This window comes from Hylobates moloch, unplaced genomic scaffold, assembly GCF_009828535.3.
Source record: "Hylobates moloch isolate HMO894 unplaced genomic scaffold, HMol_V3 SCAFFOLD_14, whole genome shotgun sequence".
NCBI classification, from domain to species: Eukaryota; Metazoa; Chordata; class Mammalia; order Primates; family Hylobatidae; genus Hylobates; species Hylobates moloch.
In genome coordinates this window covers 64,858,022-64,875,231 of record NW_026652289.1, presented here as the reverse complement: position 1 = coordinate 64,875,231, position 17,210 = coordinate 64,858,022, and the positions used below count along the sequence as shown (strand labels likewise).

At 48.8% G+C, this 17,210-nt stretch overlaps 1 protein-coding gene across 2 annotated transcripts in view; it reads right to left on the bottom strand.

Annotated features, from left to right (window-relative positions):
- The window catches only part of DAPK2 (death associated protein kinase 2), a 137,820-nt gene that overhangs the window by 120,511 nt on the left and 99 nt on the right, over window positions 1–17,210 (bottom strand). For both annotated transcript variants that reach the window (XM_032175378.2, XM_032175377.2), the window contains exon 2: window positions 11,086–11,183. In XM_032175378.2, coding sequence (XP_032031269.1) covers window positions 11,086–11,177 — 92 coding nt within the window. In that variant the 5' untranslated portion in view covers window positions 11,178–11,183. The remainder of the gene's footprint in view (window positions 1–11,085; window positions 11,184–17,210) is intronic.

The window sequence follows — 17,210 nt, the reverse complement described above, 5'->3', positions numbered from 1 at the left end:
TGCCACCCAGGGCCCCTTGTAGTCGTCAGTCCTCCTGGCAGCCCCATCCCTTCACCCTCTCCAGGTGCCCTTTTGCCCAAGCCTGGGCCTCTGCTCCTTGGTCGTGGCAGAGCCCTCACCCTTGAGGTAGTTACCGGCCTGTCTCCTGGATTAGACCCTGCCCCACCCAGGGTGATAGCTTCCTCCCCTGATCTCCTGGCACGTGTTTTTGGGTCCCACTATCAGCACATAGTCTAGTACATCTCATTTCATTTGCTAAGGAGGAGAGTACTCCTGTGCCCCAACTGAGCCTTAGCTCTTCTGGGGCAAGGCCTAAGCCCTAAGTCTCCTTCCCAACACACAGTGGGTGCCCAAGAATATTTATTGTTGACTGTGATAGTGACCTACATACAGTGCAGACGTGCACATACTCATAAGCTCCCTCACACACACACATCCACACACACCCACTGACCTTTTAGAAACCACCAGCTTGTCTAGGGTGCTGCTGTGGTGGAGGAGGCTTCCTTGCTTTTAACCAAGTTCATTTTTCTCTCAGTCTATAGCCTGAGTAACAAGAGACCACTGTACTATACCGTTTTGCAACCGGCCAGCTCACAGTTCCCTACACCCCTCAGGAGGACTGGTGTAGGAAGCCCCTCTCTGACATCCCTTTCTCTAAAGTCTGCTGTATGGTCACACGCAATGGCTCACACCTGTAATCCCAGCACTTTGGGAGGCCGAGGAGAGCAGATCACATGAGGTCAGGAGTTGGAAACCAGCCTGGCCAACATGGTGGAACCCAGTCTCTATTAAAAATACAATATTAGCTGTGCGTGGCAGGTGCCTGTAGCCCCAGGTACTGGGGAGGCTGAGGCAGGAGAATCGCTTGAACCCAGGAGGCAGAGGTTGCAGTGAGCCGAGATGACGCCACTGCACTCCAGCCTGGGCGACAGAGCAAAAATCCGTCTCAAAAAACAAAAACCAAAAACCAAAGCCTGTTGTGGTGTTGACAAGATCAAAGATGATGTAAATACAATACCCTTGCACCTAGATGCTGACGGGGCTGCTGGTTCCCCTCATCTGTCTCTCCTGTTTGTGGCCACTCTCCAACCCTGAACTGGGCCATAGTCCTGTGGCTACAAGTCTCATGGGTTTAAGAACCTCATCAAGGCTGCAGGATGGAATCCCACCAAGGGAATTTGGTGGCCTGGTATGGTCCTCACTGCTGCCCTATGCAGAGAATGGATATATCTGCCCTGTCTCCCTTCCTCCCCTTCTAGCCCCTTTTACTGACAACTCTTTGACCCCCCCATACCTACTCACCCTCAACCACCCTGAGCCCTGGGCCTTTACTAGAATAGATGACCTCTGAAGACTCTCCTGGATTGATTTTTATTAAATTATAGAATTAGGCTGAGGCGAGAAGATCGCTTGAGGCCAGGAGGTCAAGATCAGCCTGGGCAACACAGTGAGACACCCATCTCTACAAAAAAATTTAAAATTATCAAAGTCTAGGGCACATGCCCATAGCCCTAGCTACTCAGGAAGCTGAGGCGGGAGGATTGCTGGAGCCAGGGAGCTTGAAGCTGCAGTGAGCTGTGGTTGTGCCACTGCATTCCAGCCTGGGCAACAGAACAAGACCCTGTCTCAAAATACACACACACACACACACACACACACACACACACACACACACACACGGAATTTGCAGAGTATAATAGAAACAGTATGAGCTTTGTAATCTGACAGACCTAGGAGGAATCCTGACTGCCTTGTTCAAAGTATGTGACCACGAATATGTTATTTAACTTCTCTGAGCCTCATTGTCCTCACCTGGGAAATGGGAATGCTATCCAAGTCCAATTGTTCTAAAAGGACAGGAAGTACTCAGCACAGACACTCACAGGAGGGCAGATTTTCTTTTTCTTTTTTTTTTTTTTTTGAGACAGTCTCTCTCTGTCGCCCAGGCTGGAGTGTAGTGGTGCAATCACAGCTCACTGCAGCTTCAACTTCCCATGCTCAAGCAATCCTCCCATCTCATCCTCCCAAGTAGCTGGGACTACAGGCATGTGCCAACACGCTTGGCTAATTCTTTATGTTTTGTAGAGATGGAGTTTCACATGTGTTGCCCTGACTGGTCTCAAACTCCTGGGCTCAAGCAATCCTCCCACCTCGTCCTCCCAAAATGTTGAGATTACAAGCGTGAGCCACCATGCCTGCCTCAACAGTAGATTCTTAACATATGTCAATCGTTTTCACTTTCCCAGCAGCAGGAAATACAAGTAAGCATGTGTGTGATCAGAGAGGCACAAAAATCCCAGGCCAGGGTAGTGAACAGGGCTTTGTCCAGAGGAAGTTTCTGGCTTTTATTTCCCACATTCTTTGAGATTTTCTGTGTCACACAGAGTAGAATTTCCCACTTGGCATCTCCTTGATAAGGTAGGTTTGCCGGGCGCGGTGGCTCACGCTTGTAATCCCAGCACTTTGGGAGGCTGAGACGGGCAGATCACAAGGTCAGGAGATCGAGACCACGGTGAAACCCCATCTCTACTAAAAATACAAAAAATTAGCCGGGCGTGGTGGCAGGCGCCTGTAGTCCCAGCTACTCGGAGAGGCTGAGGCAGGGGAATAGCGTGAACCTGGGAGGCAGAGCTTGCAATGAGCTGAGATTGCGCCACTGCACTCCAGCCTGGGTGACAGAGTGAGACTCCGTCTCAAAAAAAAAAAAAAAGGTCGGTTTGTATTTCTTGAACCAGTTACCTAAAATTTTGGAGACTGAGTTTTTTCATCTATAAAATGGGAATAACTACTTCACAGGGTGTTATGAGAATTAAACACAATAACGTATGTCCAGTAAATGGAAGTAATTTTTGTGTTTTGTTTCCCACTTTGTGTTTGGGGAATCCTGGACATTCATGAATTCCAGGGCTTATGGGGGCTGTGAGCTTGCTTGGCTGAGGTTTTCTGCCTTAGGTTTAAATTTAACTCAAGGCAGATCCCAGATGCTCTGCAGTTAACTTATGGGTATCTGTCAGTGTTAAGCACTTATCAAGTATAAAAGGCCTGGGCTGGACACCACAGCAGAGGAGATGGACGGATAAAAGCTGATGTACACAGGAGCCCAGACTGGAAACCTTCAGTCCAGCAGGGAGGATGACCGGGAAAACCCTATGTGTAACATGAGGTATGATCAGAGATGTGGTCCAGAATAAGAGGTAATTAAATCTGACAGAAGGGAGTGGGGTGGATGGGGCGGGGCATGGCAGGTTTTGTCAGAGTCACCGTGTTTGATCTGGACCTTGAAGAAAAAGCTTAATTTTTCCAAGAGTGAGGAAACAGCAAGAGCAAAGATAAGTTATATTTTTGTGGGCCTCTGGCCTCTGTCTCAGTGCTGCAGTGATATTCCAAATAGGAGAACAGCTCTGAACCTGCTTTCAAAGAGTTGATAAACAAGTGCCAGATAAGCCTCATCTCATCACTGGCTCTCATACGGCCATTAGTGCTGCTCGCCCCAGCCTCTCCAACCTGTCCCTGCTTAGCACTTGGGGGAATGTGAACTACATGCAAATACGTGTGCCACAGTAGTTGCAAAGGGCAGGAGGTCTGTGGGCATCAAAAATACCCCTGCAAGGATTAGTAGGCAAGATTCAGAAATAAAAATAGCCAGGCGTGGTGGCTTACACCTATAATCCCAGCACTTTGGGAGGCCAAAACAGGAGGATTGCTTGAACCCAGGAGTTCAAGACCAGCGAAACCCTGCCCCTACAAAAAGTTTAAAAATTAGGTGGGCATGGTGGTACATGACTGTAATGCCAGCACTTTGCAAGGCTGAGGTGGGTGGATCACCTGAGGTCAGGAGTTCGAGACCAGCCTGGCCAACATGGTGAAACCCCATCTCTACTAAAATTAAAAAAAGTAGCCGGGCATGGTGGTGCACACCTGTAATCCCAGCTACTTGGGAGGCTGAGGCACGAGAATTGCTTGAACCCAGGAGGTGGAGGTTGCAGTGAGCCAAGATGGCACCACTGCCCTCCAGCCTGGGCAACAGAACGAGACTCCATCTCAAAAATAAATAAGTAAATAAATTAGCTGGGCATGGTGGCACATGCCTGTGGTCCCAGCTACTTGGAAGGCTGAGGTGGGATAATTGCTTGAGCCCAGGAGGTCGAGGCTGCAATGAGCCATGATTGAACCACTGCACTCCAGCCTGAGTAACAGAGAGACCCCTGGGGAGGGGGAGGGGGAGGTGGGGAGGGGGAAGAGGGAAGGGGGAAGGAAGAAAGGAAGGAAGGAAGGAAGGAAGGAAGGAAGGAAGGAAGGAAGGAAGGAAGGAAGGAAGGAAGGGAAAAAAATAGCTGCTGGATTAACTCCTGACCTGGTGATCCACCCGCCTCAGCCTCCCAAAGTGCTGAGATTACAGGCGTGAGCCATGGCGCCTGGCCTTAAATTTATTAATTTAAAAAAACCATTCATCCAAAATAAGTCTCACAGATCTACCTGCACTGCTATAAAAAGATATTCAACAGATTTCATTAAGTGAGAAAAGCAAGTGGTTGACTGTTATGGTCGTGTGGTCCCCTCTGTCCACACACACACTTGCTTAACTTAGAAAGGTTCTGAATGGTGACAGAAGAAAATGACCATCGCCGGGCGTGGTGGCTCACTCCTGTAATCCCAGCCCTTTGGGAGGCCGAGGCAGGTGGATCACGAGGTCAGGAGATCGAGACCATCCTGGCTAACACGGTGAAACCCTGTATCTACTAAAAATACAAAAAATTTGGTGGGCATGGTGGAGGGCACCTGTAGTCCCAGCTACTCTGGAGGCTGAGGCAGAAGAATGGCGTGAACCCAGGAGGTGGAGCTTGCAGTGAGCCGAGATGGCGCCACTGCACTCCAGCGTGCCAGCCTGAGCGACAGAGCGAGACTCTGTCTCAAAAAAAAAAAAAAAAAGAAAATGACCATCAGTCTACCTGTGGGGTGTGAGACTCAGCGAGAGGGCAGAGGGAGTTCTACTTTTTACTTTATACTCTTCATAACTTTATGACATTCACCTTGAATAACTTCTATAATAAACAAACATCTTTTTAATTTAAAAGGATCATAAAAGCCCCCTTGCTTCAGGCTTAGTCTTAGGAGCTCTTTTGCCAAGGGCTGAGATGAGTAAATCGAACACCTATGTTTCTTGTTTTCTATAGTGCCCAGTGTGGCTAGACTGGGCTATTGAACCCAGCCTGGGTAAATTTAAACTTCATACATTTCCTAAAGGATGCTGTTTCTTTCCCCAAAGAGGTTATCCTGGCTAAGCTGAATGTGTGGTGGCTCATCTTAACCACAGATGATCCCATTGGGAGACTCCAGTCTGGCTACTCCCTGCCCCCATCAACAGGGCTGCCCCAGGGAATCCTTTGTCCACGTTCAGGAAGGCTGAGGCTTTAGTGCAGAGGCTCCTTCCCCCGCCGAAGTCTCTCATCCCCACACAAGGAGACTGCTGGTTGGGTGTCTGGCAGGGTGTCTTACATACATGAGCCTCCTCTAAGTGGTAGCAATTATATGGTTGCTGTCTTCTTCAGGGCAGAGGTGATATGTGGGGTAATGGTAAGGTAAGATCCTTAAGAGAAGTGGGGGCTATGGATAAAAGTTGGATGTAGATTTAAATAAGTTCTTATCTGTTTGTTTGTTTGTTTGTTTGTTTGTTTAAACCAGCACAGTAGTCAAGAAGGTTCTGCCTTTGAGTTCCACTTCCTCCAATGCTTGTTTATGACCTTAAACAAATCACCTCCCCTCTCTGGGCCTCACTTTCCTCATCTATAAAATGGTAGATTTGGATTAAATTTTTGTTGAAATCCAGCTCAACAGAAACATCTTATGATTTTATGTTAATATAATAAAAGTAAAGAAAATCTGGCCACTGGCCAACATGGTGAAAACCCACTCTATTAAAGTACAAAATTAGCAAGCATGGTGGCTGACCTGTAATCCACTATCGGAGGCTGAGGGGGAGGCAGAGGTTGCAGTGAGCTGAGATCATGCAACTGCACTCCAGCCTGGGCAACAGAATGAGGCTCCACCTCAAAAAAAAAAAAAAAAAAAATCATCAAAGTAAAGGAAAGTAATCAAAGGATAGGAAACAAGGAATCACTCTTCATTATATGCTGCTTACATTAAATTACTTTATAACATTGTGCATGCAGTAGTTGTCTATGCGGAAGTTCACAAAACCATCACTGGGCCTACCTACTAGCATCCTCCCCCTGGGAAACATCACGCCTTCCCAAAGGCTCATCCTCCTAACTTTGACCATGCTACACTACCCTCGAGTAGAAACAGAAAAGACTTCCTTCCCTTATATACTCTCCCACTCCTCAGAAGCATTCTGATTAAAGGAAGTAATGATTTTGTGTCTTGTGGGTCCTTATGATGCGATAGCCAGAGTCCTGGGCTAGGAGTCAGATCACCAGACCCCACCCTGGTTCTATCACCAGTTCACCTCTTCTCCTCTCTGGCCTTAGCCTCATCTATAAAATGAGGAGTTGGATGAGTTTCTCTTTATGAGCCCTGCTCTAATATTTCCCCGCTCTGCTCTACTGATTGCTACCAAGGCTGGGAGATGCCAAACATTTCTGCAAGCCAATATTTCTCCAAACACTCCCAGAAACAGCAGACAACCTCCAGCATCCCAAGCAGGCTGGTGCCAAAAGTGTGAGCACAGCCAACTGCCTGCACTCAGCGCTGGAAGCTAGAAATCAGGCAAAATATGCAGGGCCAGGGAGGGTCCCAGCAGAGTGCAGGATGCTCCTGCCAGGGTATCCTGCTTCCATCCAAAGCTTTTCCTACAGAGATGCTCTTACTCATAGGATAAGGATAGACAAAGCCTCTAAAGGAATCAGAAACACGTGGACTAGGCCAGGACAGGAAGTAGCGTTAAAGGTTATTTATTTTTTGGGGGGAGGATCACAAGGTCAAGAGATCAAGACCATCCTGGCCAGCATGGTGAAACCCCATATCTACTAAAAATACAAAAATTAGCCAGGCGTGGTAGCACGCACCTGTAGTCCCAGCTACTCAGGAGGCTGAGGCAGGAGAACAGCTTGAACCCAGGAGACGGAGGTTGCAGTGAACCGAGATCTCACCACTGCACTCCAACCTGGCAGCAGAGTGAAACTCCATCTCAAAAAAAAAAAATATATATATATATGTGTGTGTGTGTGTGTGTGTATATATATATGTGTGTGTGTGTATATATATATATATATATGTACACTATTTCAGTTAAGGTCTAATAAACAGGAAAATGCCCATATGAATGCATGTCTTCATATAAATACTCATAAAATGAACACATCTGTGAAAGAGACACCCAGATCAAGAAACAGAATACAGCACCCCAGAAATCCCTTTTGTGCCCCCTTCCAGTCACTAGTCCCCAAAGGATAACCACCATTCAGACTTCTGGCACCACTGATTCCTTTTGCCGTTTTGAACTTTCACAAATGGAATAAAGCAGTACAGACCCTTTTGAGTCTGCCTTCCTTTGCTCAGCATTACATGTCTGAGCTTCATCCATTGTTATATGTAACAAACTGTTGTTCATTTTCATTTTTGCATAGTTAAGACTTAATGAAGAGCTAAAATCAATGACAGGGCCCTGAGTCTACACTAGGGTGCTCACTGACAGCCAAGTAAAGAGGTTTACATTGAGCTCTCCAGACATCAGGATGATCCCCCTGCTCTTCTTCCTGCAATCCCATGCCTTCCTCCTAGAAGGCTGCAGAGGCAGAAGGTGGGGCCTTGACACCCCAAACCTACTTCAAAGGCTCGATCTATTCACTGAAGGCCAGAAGCTCTTGATCATGAACACTTACCCCATGCCCAGCTCTGAGGGATTCCTGACTCAGCATCTCATTTCATCCCCACAACCATGAGCTAGGTAATGGTACTATTTCTGTCTTACAGGTAAAAAAGCTGAGGCTCAGAGAGGGCAGGTTGTCCTAATGTTGCACAGCTAGGACAGGAACCCAAAGCCCAACCCATGTGACCCCAAAGGCCAAACCTCTCCACCACTCTGTGTTGGCAGGGAGTTCACCAACTGGATCTGGTCCCCACCCATGCCCCCAGCCTCATGTAATGCTGCTTGCCCCTGGCCCACTTTCCAAGGGCACACTGGTCTCCTGCCAGCTCCCCAGGTCCCAGGCACCTCCCCCCTTCAGGGCTCATCCATGCTGCTGACTTTGCTTGTGCATTTACCCTTCAGTTCTCAAATGAACAGTCACTTCCTCAGAGCAATCTTCTCTAACCACCCAGATGGAACTACATCCCCATCCCCCATCATTCCCTTGCAGGGCATCCTTTTCTCTCATTTCTTAGCCCTTAACACACCTTATGGTGATTTATCCTTTAGCGTCCACTTGTCTAGTGCCTTTCTCCACCAGCCTGGGGAGCATAAACTGCCAGAGGACAGGACTGTGTCTGTTTTGTTTTCCACTGCTCGGACGGTGCGTGGCACACAGTAGGTCCTCAGGAATATGTTAAGAACAGGAGGGCAGGAGAGAAGAATAGGACTGTCCCTTCAGAAGCTGAGTGGTCATTCAAAGGCAGCTCTAGTTCTAGCCTGTTCTATGGCCCCAAGCAAGACCTTTCCCCTCTCTGATGCTCCATTTCCTCAACTGTCAAGTGAGAGGCCTGGAAGAGAGGACCTCTAAAGGCCTTCTAGGTCATCTGACCTAGACCACAAATCCTAGGACATCTGGCCACTCCAAAGGTCCCTGGCCCCTAGTCCCTGGGCCTCCCCTGCTGCTTACTCACCTTTTGCCCCGTTAGCACTTTAGAAGAGTAGGGAAGGTGAGAATCACCCCAAGACACCCCAGGCTATGAGGTGCATGGGATCTCCACACCCTGTTGCAGGTGGAGGACCAGGAAACATGAGGTCTCTTCTGGGTCTAATAGCACATGTCCTTGATATATGGAGTCGGGGAGAGACAAGACTAAGAAGGAATCATAAATGCAATCCCCAGGAAACTGCTTCTACTTCCTTCTTCAGAGTCCCACTCCCCACAACTTCTCAGTTTCTCTGCCCACCCAGACTCTAGTCCAATCCAAGAATGCCCTTGTTAGCATGTGTGTAGCTGCCAGGGTGGAGCTCCAGGAGGGCAGAGACTGTCTCATCTTGCTCGTCTTTGTACCCACAGTACTCAGCACAGACCCCTACATGCAGGACATGGCCAAGTGAGGGCACTGAATCAAGCACCATTGGCAGGGCTGGCTGTGGTTTGTTGCTGAGAATGCCACCTTTCTGCTGGTGCCACCAAGGGCAGGAGAAGAACCTGAGGCAAAGAGAACCTGGCTTCCCATCCAGAGGCAGGCTCCAGCTGACCAACCCCAGCCTCTGGTCCTATGTCCTCTTCCTATCCCTTCACCAGGCCCAAGACTGGGAAAAGTCATCCCCCTCTGGGGTCTCTGCAATTATTTGCTCCCCCACCCACCATCCAGCCAGCCAGGACTAACTCCCTGATCTTGAAGCACCTGCTGCCTTTCATTCTCTTTGGAGTGAAGCTCTCCTGGCTTTGAAGCTCTGTTTTATCTTTGAAAGTTAAAAAAAAAAAAAAAAAAGTAAGACAATTAGTCCCTACATAAGAGTTCTATAAAGGGAAAAGAACTCCTGTTTTGCCTGTTGGATACAGTAGACACTTGTGAAAGGAAAATAAATCTTGGGGCCCCCACATCCCTAAGCTAAAGGGAAAAGTCAAGCTGGGAACTGCTTAGGGCAAACCTGCCTCCTATTCTATTCAAAGTCACCCACCCCTCTGCTCACTGAGATAAATGCATACCTGATTGCCTCCTTTAGAAGGGCTAATTAGAAACTCAAAAGAATGCAACCATCTGTCTCTTATCTACCTACGACCTGGAAGTCCCCTCCCCATTAGAGCCTTCCTATCTTTGCTTAGAGTTGTTGTCCCGCCCTTCCAGACCAAACCAATGTTCATCTTGCATATTTGATTGATGTCTCGTGTCTCCCTAGAACATATAAAACCAAACTGTGCTGTGACAACATTGGGCACAGGTTGTCAGGACCTCCTGAGGCTGTCATGGGCGTGTGTCCTCAACCTTGACAAAATAAATTTTCTAAATTAACTAAGACCTGTCTCAGATTTTTCTGGGTCTACATACTCTAAATTCCCATGTTTTCATGCTGCGCTGTGTGTGAAGGGGTGAGGCTAGGTGTTCTGATGAGCATATGTGAGTGTACAAGTGCCAAGCTCATGGGAGAGGGCATAACAGGTGTGCAGGTGCAAAATGGACTGGTCAGAACCTTGGCTATGTCACTCACTGGCTCAGCAACTTTGGGCAACTTGCCCAAACGCTGGACCACAGTTTCCTCATCTGGAAAAGGAGAGTAAAAATAATGCCTATTTCATGCATTGTTGTGAGACTCAAACTTCAGGACTGGTGTTTTGTAATCACTACACTACCACCTAAATATTAGCAGCTGGTAGAAATGGAAGGCAAGAAAAGAGCTTCAGAAAATCTTAATTTCTATCCAAATCGTAATGATAGTACTTTCAGATCTGATTTTCACCCTGGCTGTGTTCTGGGCTCAGCAAACCTGAAAATGCACCAGTAACAAAGATCCCAGGAAAACTTCATGATGGGGCTCGTGTGGCTGGTTACTCAACATAAATCCATTCTCAGGAGGATTACCTCACCTCCCATTCAGGCTCTGAGCTTAAAACAAAACCCTGGGAACCATGGAGAATCCCAAGTGAGACTCAGAAGAGAGCCAACACGTCAGGTCTCCATCCAGAGCCTGGGGGAGCTTTATGAAAAAAGTAACAGATCAAACAAGAATCATGAAGGTTGTACCTGCCAGCTAGATTATGCTGAAAACACAGAACTCAACAATTCTTGTCCCTTTTACTGACAAGTCATTATTTCCAGAGCAATGACTATGTGCAAAGTCACCCAGGCAGGTGAATAATCCTCAGGCTCATTTTTAAAGCTTCCCACTGGTCCTGTGGCCCTGCCTTCCAACACCAACTGACAATTGTGCCAGAAGAAGCATGACTTTGGCTCCCTCGGCATCCCCCCACCTCTCACACAGTCTCCTACCTCCCCAGCTCCTCTCCGATGTCATAAAAGTCCTCCACCTTCTGCTGCTTGAATGGCTCCATGTTTGGACTCCTCATTGAGGCCTGGAACATACAACCCTGAAATAGGAAGAAACCTGTGGTTAGGACAGCCATCCAAATTAGCACAAGCCTAAGAGTCTAAGGCCTAAACATAATTGGCCGCAAGGGAGCTAATAATTTAGTAATAATCCACAGCCTTAGTTCCTCAAGAACTGCCCTGCTCAAACCTTTTCTCACCTGCAGCTGATGATGTATGGTTCTTATTTGATTTATATGAATTCAAATTTGTTAAGGAGACAGGAAAGGAGAGCTCCTCAGGTCTTCAGATCTGTCTGAAGAAGTTCAAAGAAACATCCATGGTGAACTTCAGCTGTTTGTTTTCATTAAATTCAAAACTACTGCAAAAAGAGGCAGCTGTTGTACAGTTTTAAAAAAAAAATGGCCAGGCACAGTGCTCACACCTGTAATCCCAGCACTTTGGGAGGCCAAGGTGGGTGGCTCACTTGAGGTCAAGAGTTCGAGATCAGCCTGGCCAACATTGTGAAACTCCATCTCTACCAAAAATACAAAAATTAGCCAGGTATGGTGGCATGCACCTGTAATCCCAGCTACTCGGGAGGAGGCTGAGGCATGAGAATCACTTGAACCCGGGAGGCAGAGGCTGCAGTGAGCCGAGATTGCTCCACTGCACTCCAGCCTGGGCGACAGAAAAAAAAAAAAAAAAAAAGCACTAGCTTTAAAGTCAGAAGTCCTAGGTACAAGCCCTAGTCTTGCTTGGGTAAGCCACCTAAGCTGCCAGAGACTTAGCTTCTTCATCTGTAAAATGGAGCTAATACTGTAAAATCAACTTCAAGTCATGAAATTATTTTGTAAACTAGAAAATGCTGTTAAAAGGTAAGGGCTTATCATGACCTCAGCTCCCTCAGGTGTTGTACCAGCCAACTGCCTGTCTGAACTAATCTGTAAACTCTCTCACTCATCACCTCCAAAGGAAAGATGGGCAGGAGGAGTGAGGCAAATTCCAACAGGCACCAGGAGTCAGGAGCCTGAGGTGCTAGTTCCAGCTTTGCCTAAAACTAGCCCTGTGATCTCCTTTCTTGTCAGAAGGGCCTCAGTGTCCTCATCTGTAAAATTAAGCCAACTCTGCCTGCCCCAGGCATCTCACTGAAAGCCATAGGCCAACTCTGAGCTATGGGGAGCACTTACCACTCCACCAGAAAAGACTGTCTGCATCCTCTCCTGGGATCCCTCTGCCCCAAGAGGCTTACCCATTCCTGGGACAGCCACGTGCCACTCTGGACAAAACACCCCAAGAGCAGGGCCCAGGGCACAGTCTGAAAATCACAAGAATAAAACCAGCTGCCTGTGGATGTGTCTTCCAAGGGTCTTTGGCAAAGGCCTGTCGGAGCTCATTTTGGTTAGCACTGGCAGCTTTTCTGCTGCCTGCCAATCAGATCCCAACCACACATGGGCTCCACGAACCTCAAAAGACTATTTTCACCAGGCTGGGTGGAGGCACCATTACATAAGGGCACATCTCATCAACGCCAAGTGGCTGGAGCTGTCCTAACTCTCAGCGGGTGTATACATTTCACCCTCTTTCTACCACTTTAGCCCCCTGCAAACCAGAGCTTCATTACCAAGATGCCGCCTGCCTCTCTCCCTTCCACCGAGGCACACAGAGCCTGAAGACCCTCAGGCAGAGCTGGCCTGGTTCCCAGGGCTTACTCTCGTGGTCACCTGCCTGTGGGTGTCCAGGCTCCCTCATGCATCCTCCATGCTTGGCCAGGGCTGGAGCAAGCATGAAATAGTGAAAAGAGTAGGCTCCAGGAGCCCCAGTTCCAGACTAGCGTGAGTGTATATTAGCCCTGTGACCCACAGCAGGTGGGTACCCTCTCTGGGACTCATCCCCTCACCTGTAAACAGAGTCATACCATCTGTATAACATACTTCACACATCCGTGTGGGGATAAGGATATAAACTACTGTACAAATAAGAAAGATGATTATTACTGTGATTTAACCCATGCCAGGGAGCCCTCTAGCAAGTTTAGCTTGACCATAATCAGAAGCTCGACGCCCCTCATCCCCAACATCCTGGCAAATCTCCTGAGACTGGCCCAGGGAGTAAAGGGAGTGCTATCTACCATCTTCTTTTCACTGAAAAAAAAAAAAAAAAAAAAAAATTCCTCCCAAATAAACAATTTGGGTCAGGTCCTGCGGGCTGGGGTTACCAATTTCACACAGCTAGAAGAAAGCAGGAAACTCCAAAAAAATTCTGTTGGCAGAAACCCTGAGAGTGGTCCCAGGAACAGCTAAGATCTCCAATTTGGTGACAGGCCAGCTCCATTTGCTGAGAGCAGGATTCAAAGAAGCCCCAGTTCCCAGCAAAATGGTGAGCCTCTGCCTTGGGCTCTATATCCTGGGTGGCCAGGGTTAGCGGGGAAGGTGAGCCCCTTAGGGACAAACTAGGCCCACCAGTTAGGCTTTAGCTCATCTTTCCAGCCTTTGCCCCCTCCCTTACATATCCTATATTCCAGCCAAAGTTGACCTTTCCCATTCCCCTAAAACTTTCATCCCTGCTATATCTCGGCTGAAGTGGGGCCCTTGCCAGGGCGGGCCCAGCTGGAAAGCCCTGGAGAGTGGGCATAACTACCCACTTCCCACAAGACCCAGCCAAATGCTACCATCTCTGTGCGGCTCCATGATCCTTGCCCTCCCAAAAACAGATGACAATTCTCCACCTCTTCAAGTTCCCCCAGAGTGCTCTTCATACATTTTTAGGGTTCAAGTTGATCATATTCTGGCTTATGTTTATGTCTAACCCAGAGGGAGAGAATAGATTCCATAGTCATCACACAGACCTGGGTTCAAATCCCAGCTCGGTCACTTAGTGGCACATTGTGCTTAGCTGAGCACAGGATAACTTTTGAGTTTCACATTCCTTCCATGGAAAATGAACGTGAGACAACGTCTAGTGTTGGTGAGTATGTGCGGCAACTAGAGCTCTCAAACACTGCTGGGAGGGGTATACACTGGGACCACCACTTTGGAAAACTGTTCGGCAATTTCTTTGGACGTACCTAAGAGAAATGCATGCAGATGTTTTCCCAAATGATCCATGTTAGAATGGTCACTGCAATACTATTAGTAATAACTAAAAATTGGAAACAACCAAATGGTTATCAATAGAAGACTGGATAAACAAATTGAGGTACTATATACCCATACAATGGAATCATTATACAGCAATAAGAATTAACAAACTACTGCTACCTGCAACAACATGGACGATTCTCAGAAACATAATGTTGAATGGAAGTAGCCAGACACAAAAGACTGCATACTGTCTGATCCCATTTAGGTAAAATTAATGCATGGTGCTAGACATCAGAAGAGTGGTTACCCCCTCACTCGGGATAGTTGGCAGGGAAGCTTCGGAGGCTTCAGAGTGCCAGCAATGTTGTTTCCTGATCTGGGTGGTAGTTAGACGGATATATGGGATGATTTTGTATGTGATCAAAATTTTACATAATTTTTTAAAATGAGACTAATGTGAGACAAATGAGATAACCCATGTGTAATGTTTTAAATGGTCCCTGGATAACATGAATTCCTTCCCTCCTCTTTGTGTCTTGGAACTAGCACCCATAAGGGCAAGAATTGTGACATTCTCACCTCCGTCCCCTTGTAGTAGGCTAGTACACAGTAGGCACTATATAAGTGTTGGCTGATTTTAACTTAGTTCCCCAGCCTCCTTTCTCAAGGCCGCTGCTCAGACGCTCATCAGGTAAAACAACTGATAGCCACTTCAAGCACTTTCCTAACACCTCTCCTAGGGTGAATTTGCATTTTACCAGTTTAGAAACAAACTAAAGGGGTGAAACTGAAGTGGAACTATAGTCACCAGCTAGGACCCAGATAAGGAGCCAGAGGCACAAGGACCTTTCCAGCCTCAAAAAGCTGAAATCACATGGCAGAGGGGAGGAACACAGTTACAACTTTTGGCCAGAGGCACAGGCCATCAGCTCCAGACGCTCCCAGGATGATACCCACCTTAATGCCCACGTTTCTCCTGATGGAGTCCTTGGAATTCAAACTCCTGCCTACAACTCTAATACCAGGCAACACTTCAGGGGGCTACCACAGATTTCCTAGAACCCCACAGATCATCTATTTAGGGATTTTTTTAGACCGGCTTCAGGATCACCAGGGTGAGAAGGGGAAGCCAGAGCAGTTCCATGTTATCCATACTATATGTTGGGGTTCTGGGTAAGAATTCACTGTGAAACAGAAGTTTGAAAACCACTGCTGTCTGGTCTAACCCACTTGTTTTTACAAGAGGAAGCTGAGATCCAGACAGGGGAAGGGACTTGCTGAACATCACACAGGTGACCCATCCCGCTCCTCTTCCCAGGGCTTCTTCTGTTGATAGACACCCCAGCTCCTCCAAGATGTCACCAGGGTTGGCAAAGTCAGTGGCCTCCTGAGGGACAAGCTAGGAGGAGGTGTCTAGGGCTGGAAGATCACCTCATAGGAAACTCTCAACACTCAAGAAGCCCTCTCCGCCACTGGCCCAGCTCACTCTGCAAAGTGAACTCTCTCAGTTCCTCATCCCACCTCACCAAGTGCAAGTGAGTGAAACGGGAGCACAGCAAGAGGGCAGGCAATGGTTGGGCCAAACACACACGACTGTCTCATTACACACCCCCCCATTAGGAATCATCACACTCAGGCTCTTGAGAGGCTGCCAACAGAAGGGATGGGGCTCCGGCATTACAGAGCTCCTCTCTACATTCCAGGCTTTGACCCATCACGGTCTCCAATGAGGAAGCTGGGGCCCACAGAAGGTCAGCCACCTGCCTGAGGTGACACAAGAAAAACTTGGTCTCTCTAGCAAAGATCCAGCTCCCTTGGGAAGCCTGCTTGTTCACCCCACAGCTAACAAATCGGGAGGCCTCAGGGAGGTGGGCAGGGTCAGTGCGGGTCTCATTCCTGCCAGCCAGGAACTTACCCCAGAGGAGCAGACCTCCAGCCACATCCACACACCCCTGACCCCTCTGCCCAAGTCTCCTCTGAAGGTGCTGAATCATCAGTGGTACCACTTGAGGGTGCTCAAAAAAACATCTTGGGAGATGAGTGGTTTGGGGAAGGACAGGGCTGTGAAGTTAGCTGTGAAGAGGCCAAGACACCAGGTCCTCTTAGGTCAACAGAACTCTCCCAGGAATGTCTTCCATAGAGGCAGTTGGGAATCGCAGTGTCAGAAACCAGAGCGGCTGCCCTCCACTGGATTCCAGGATACAAGATATCAGGCGCTGTCCCTGCACCTGCCCACTTGCCCCCGAGGCAGCCAGCTATGGTGCCCTCTCCTCCAGTGTGCACCCCTACCTTATCATTACCTGCACGGCCTCAACGAGGCTCACCTCTCTGGGCCTTGTTTTCTCTTTTGTAAAGTAAGAATACCAATTTCCACCGTGCAGAGTTACGGTGAGGGTTAGCCAGACCTACGCAGGCCTTGGGACCTCCAAAATGCCTAGCCCAGAGTCCTAGTCAACTGTTGGCAACGCCCTTCCAAGTCCTTCCACCCCAACCTGCAGCACACCTGCTGGCCGCCCCCGCGCCCACCATAGCTCTACCCCAGGCCCGGGGCGCCTGATGGCGGGGACCCCAGCTTCATTCAGCCCCAGAGGAAGCTCAGACATCTGAGCACTCTCCTCGCATCACCTCCTTGTGCCAGGCGGGAGCAAGAGGTGAGAGAGTCGGCCCAAGCTGAGAAGACTTGGCCGGGAGCCGGGCGTGCTCTGCCCGTTCCAGGGGGCCTAACTCGATGGACGTCTGTCTCCCATCTCCCTGCTGGGTGCTTGGCTCTGCCCGCCGCCTCCACCCTGTCTCCCAGGTCAAAGTGCCAGGCTCCGGAGGGCGCCCCAGAGCAGCAGCGGGCAGCTCCCGCGCTCGGGTGCCGGCCACAAGCCCCGGGCCACGGCGTCAGGCACTGGGGCGGCGGGCCCGGGATCTGCGAGCGAGTGCCCCGGATCTCTTCGCCCCGCCAGCCCCAGACCCGGGCGCTGCTGCCGTCAGGCCGCGCGCCCCGTCCCGCCCGTCGAG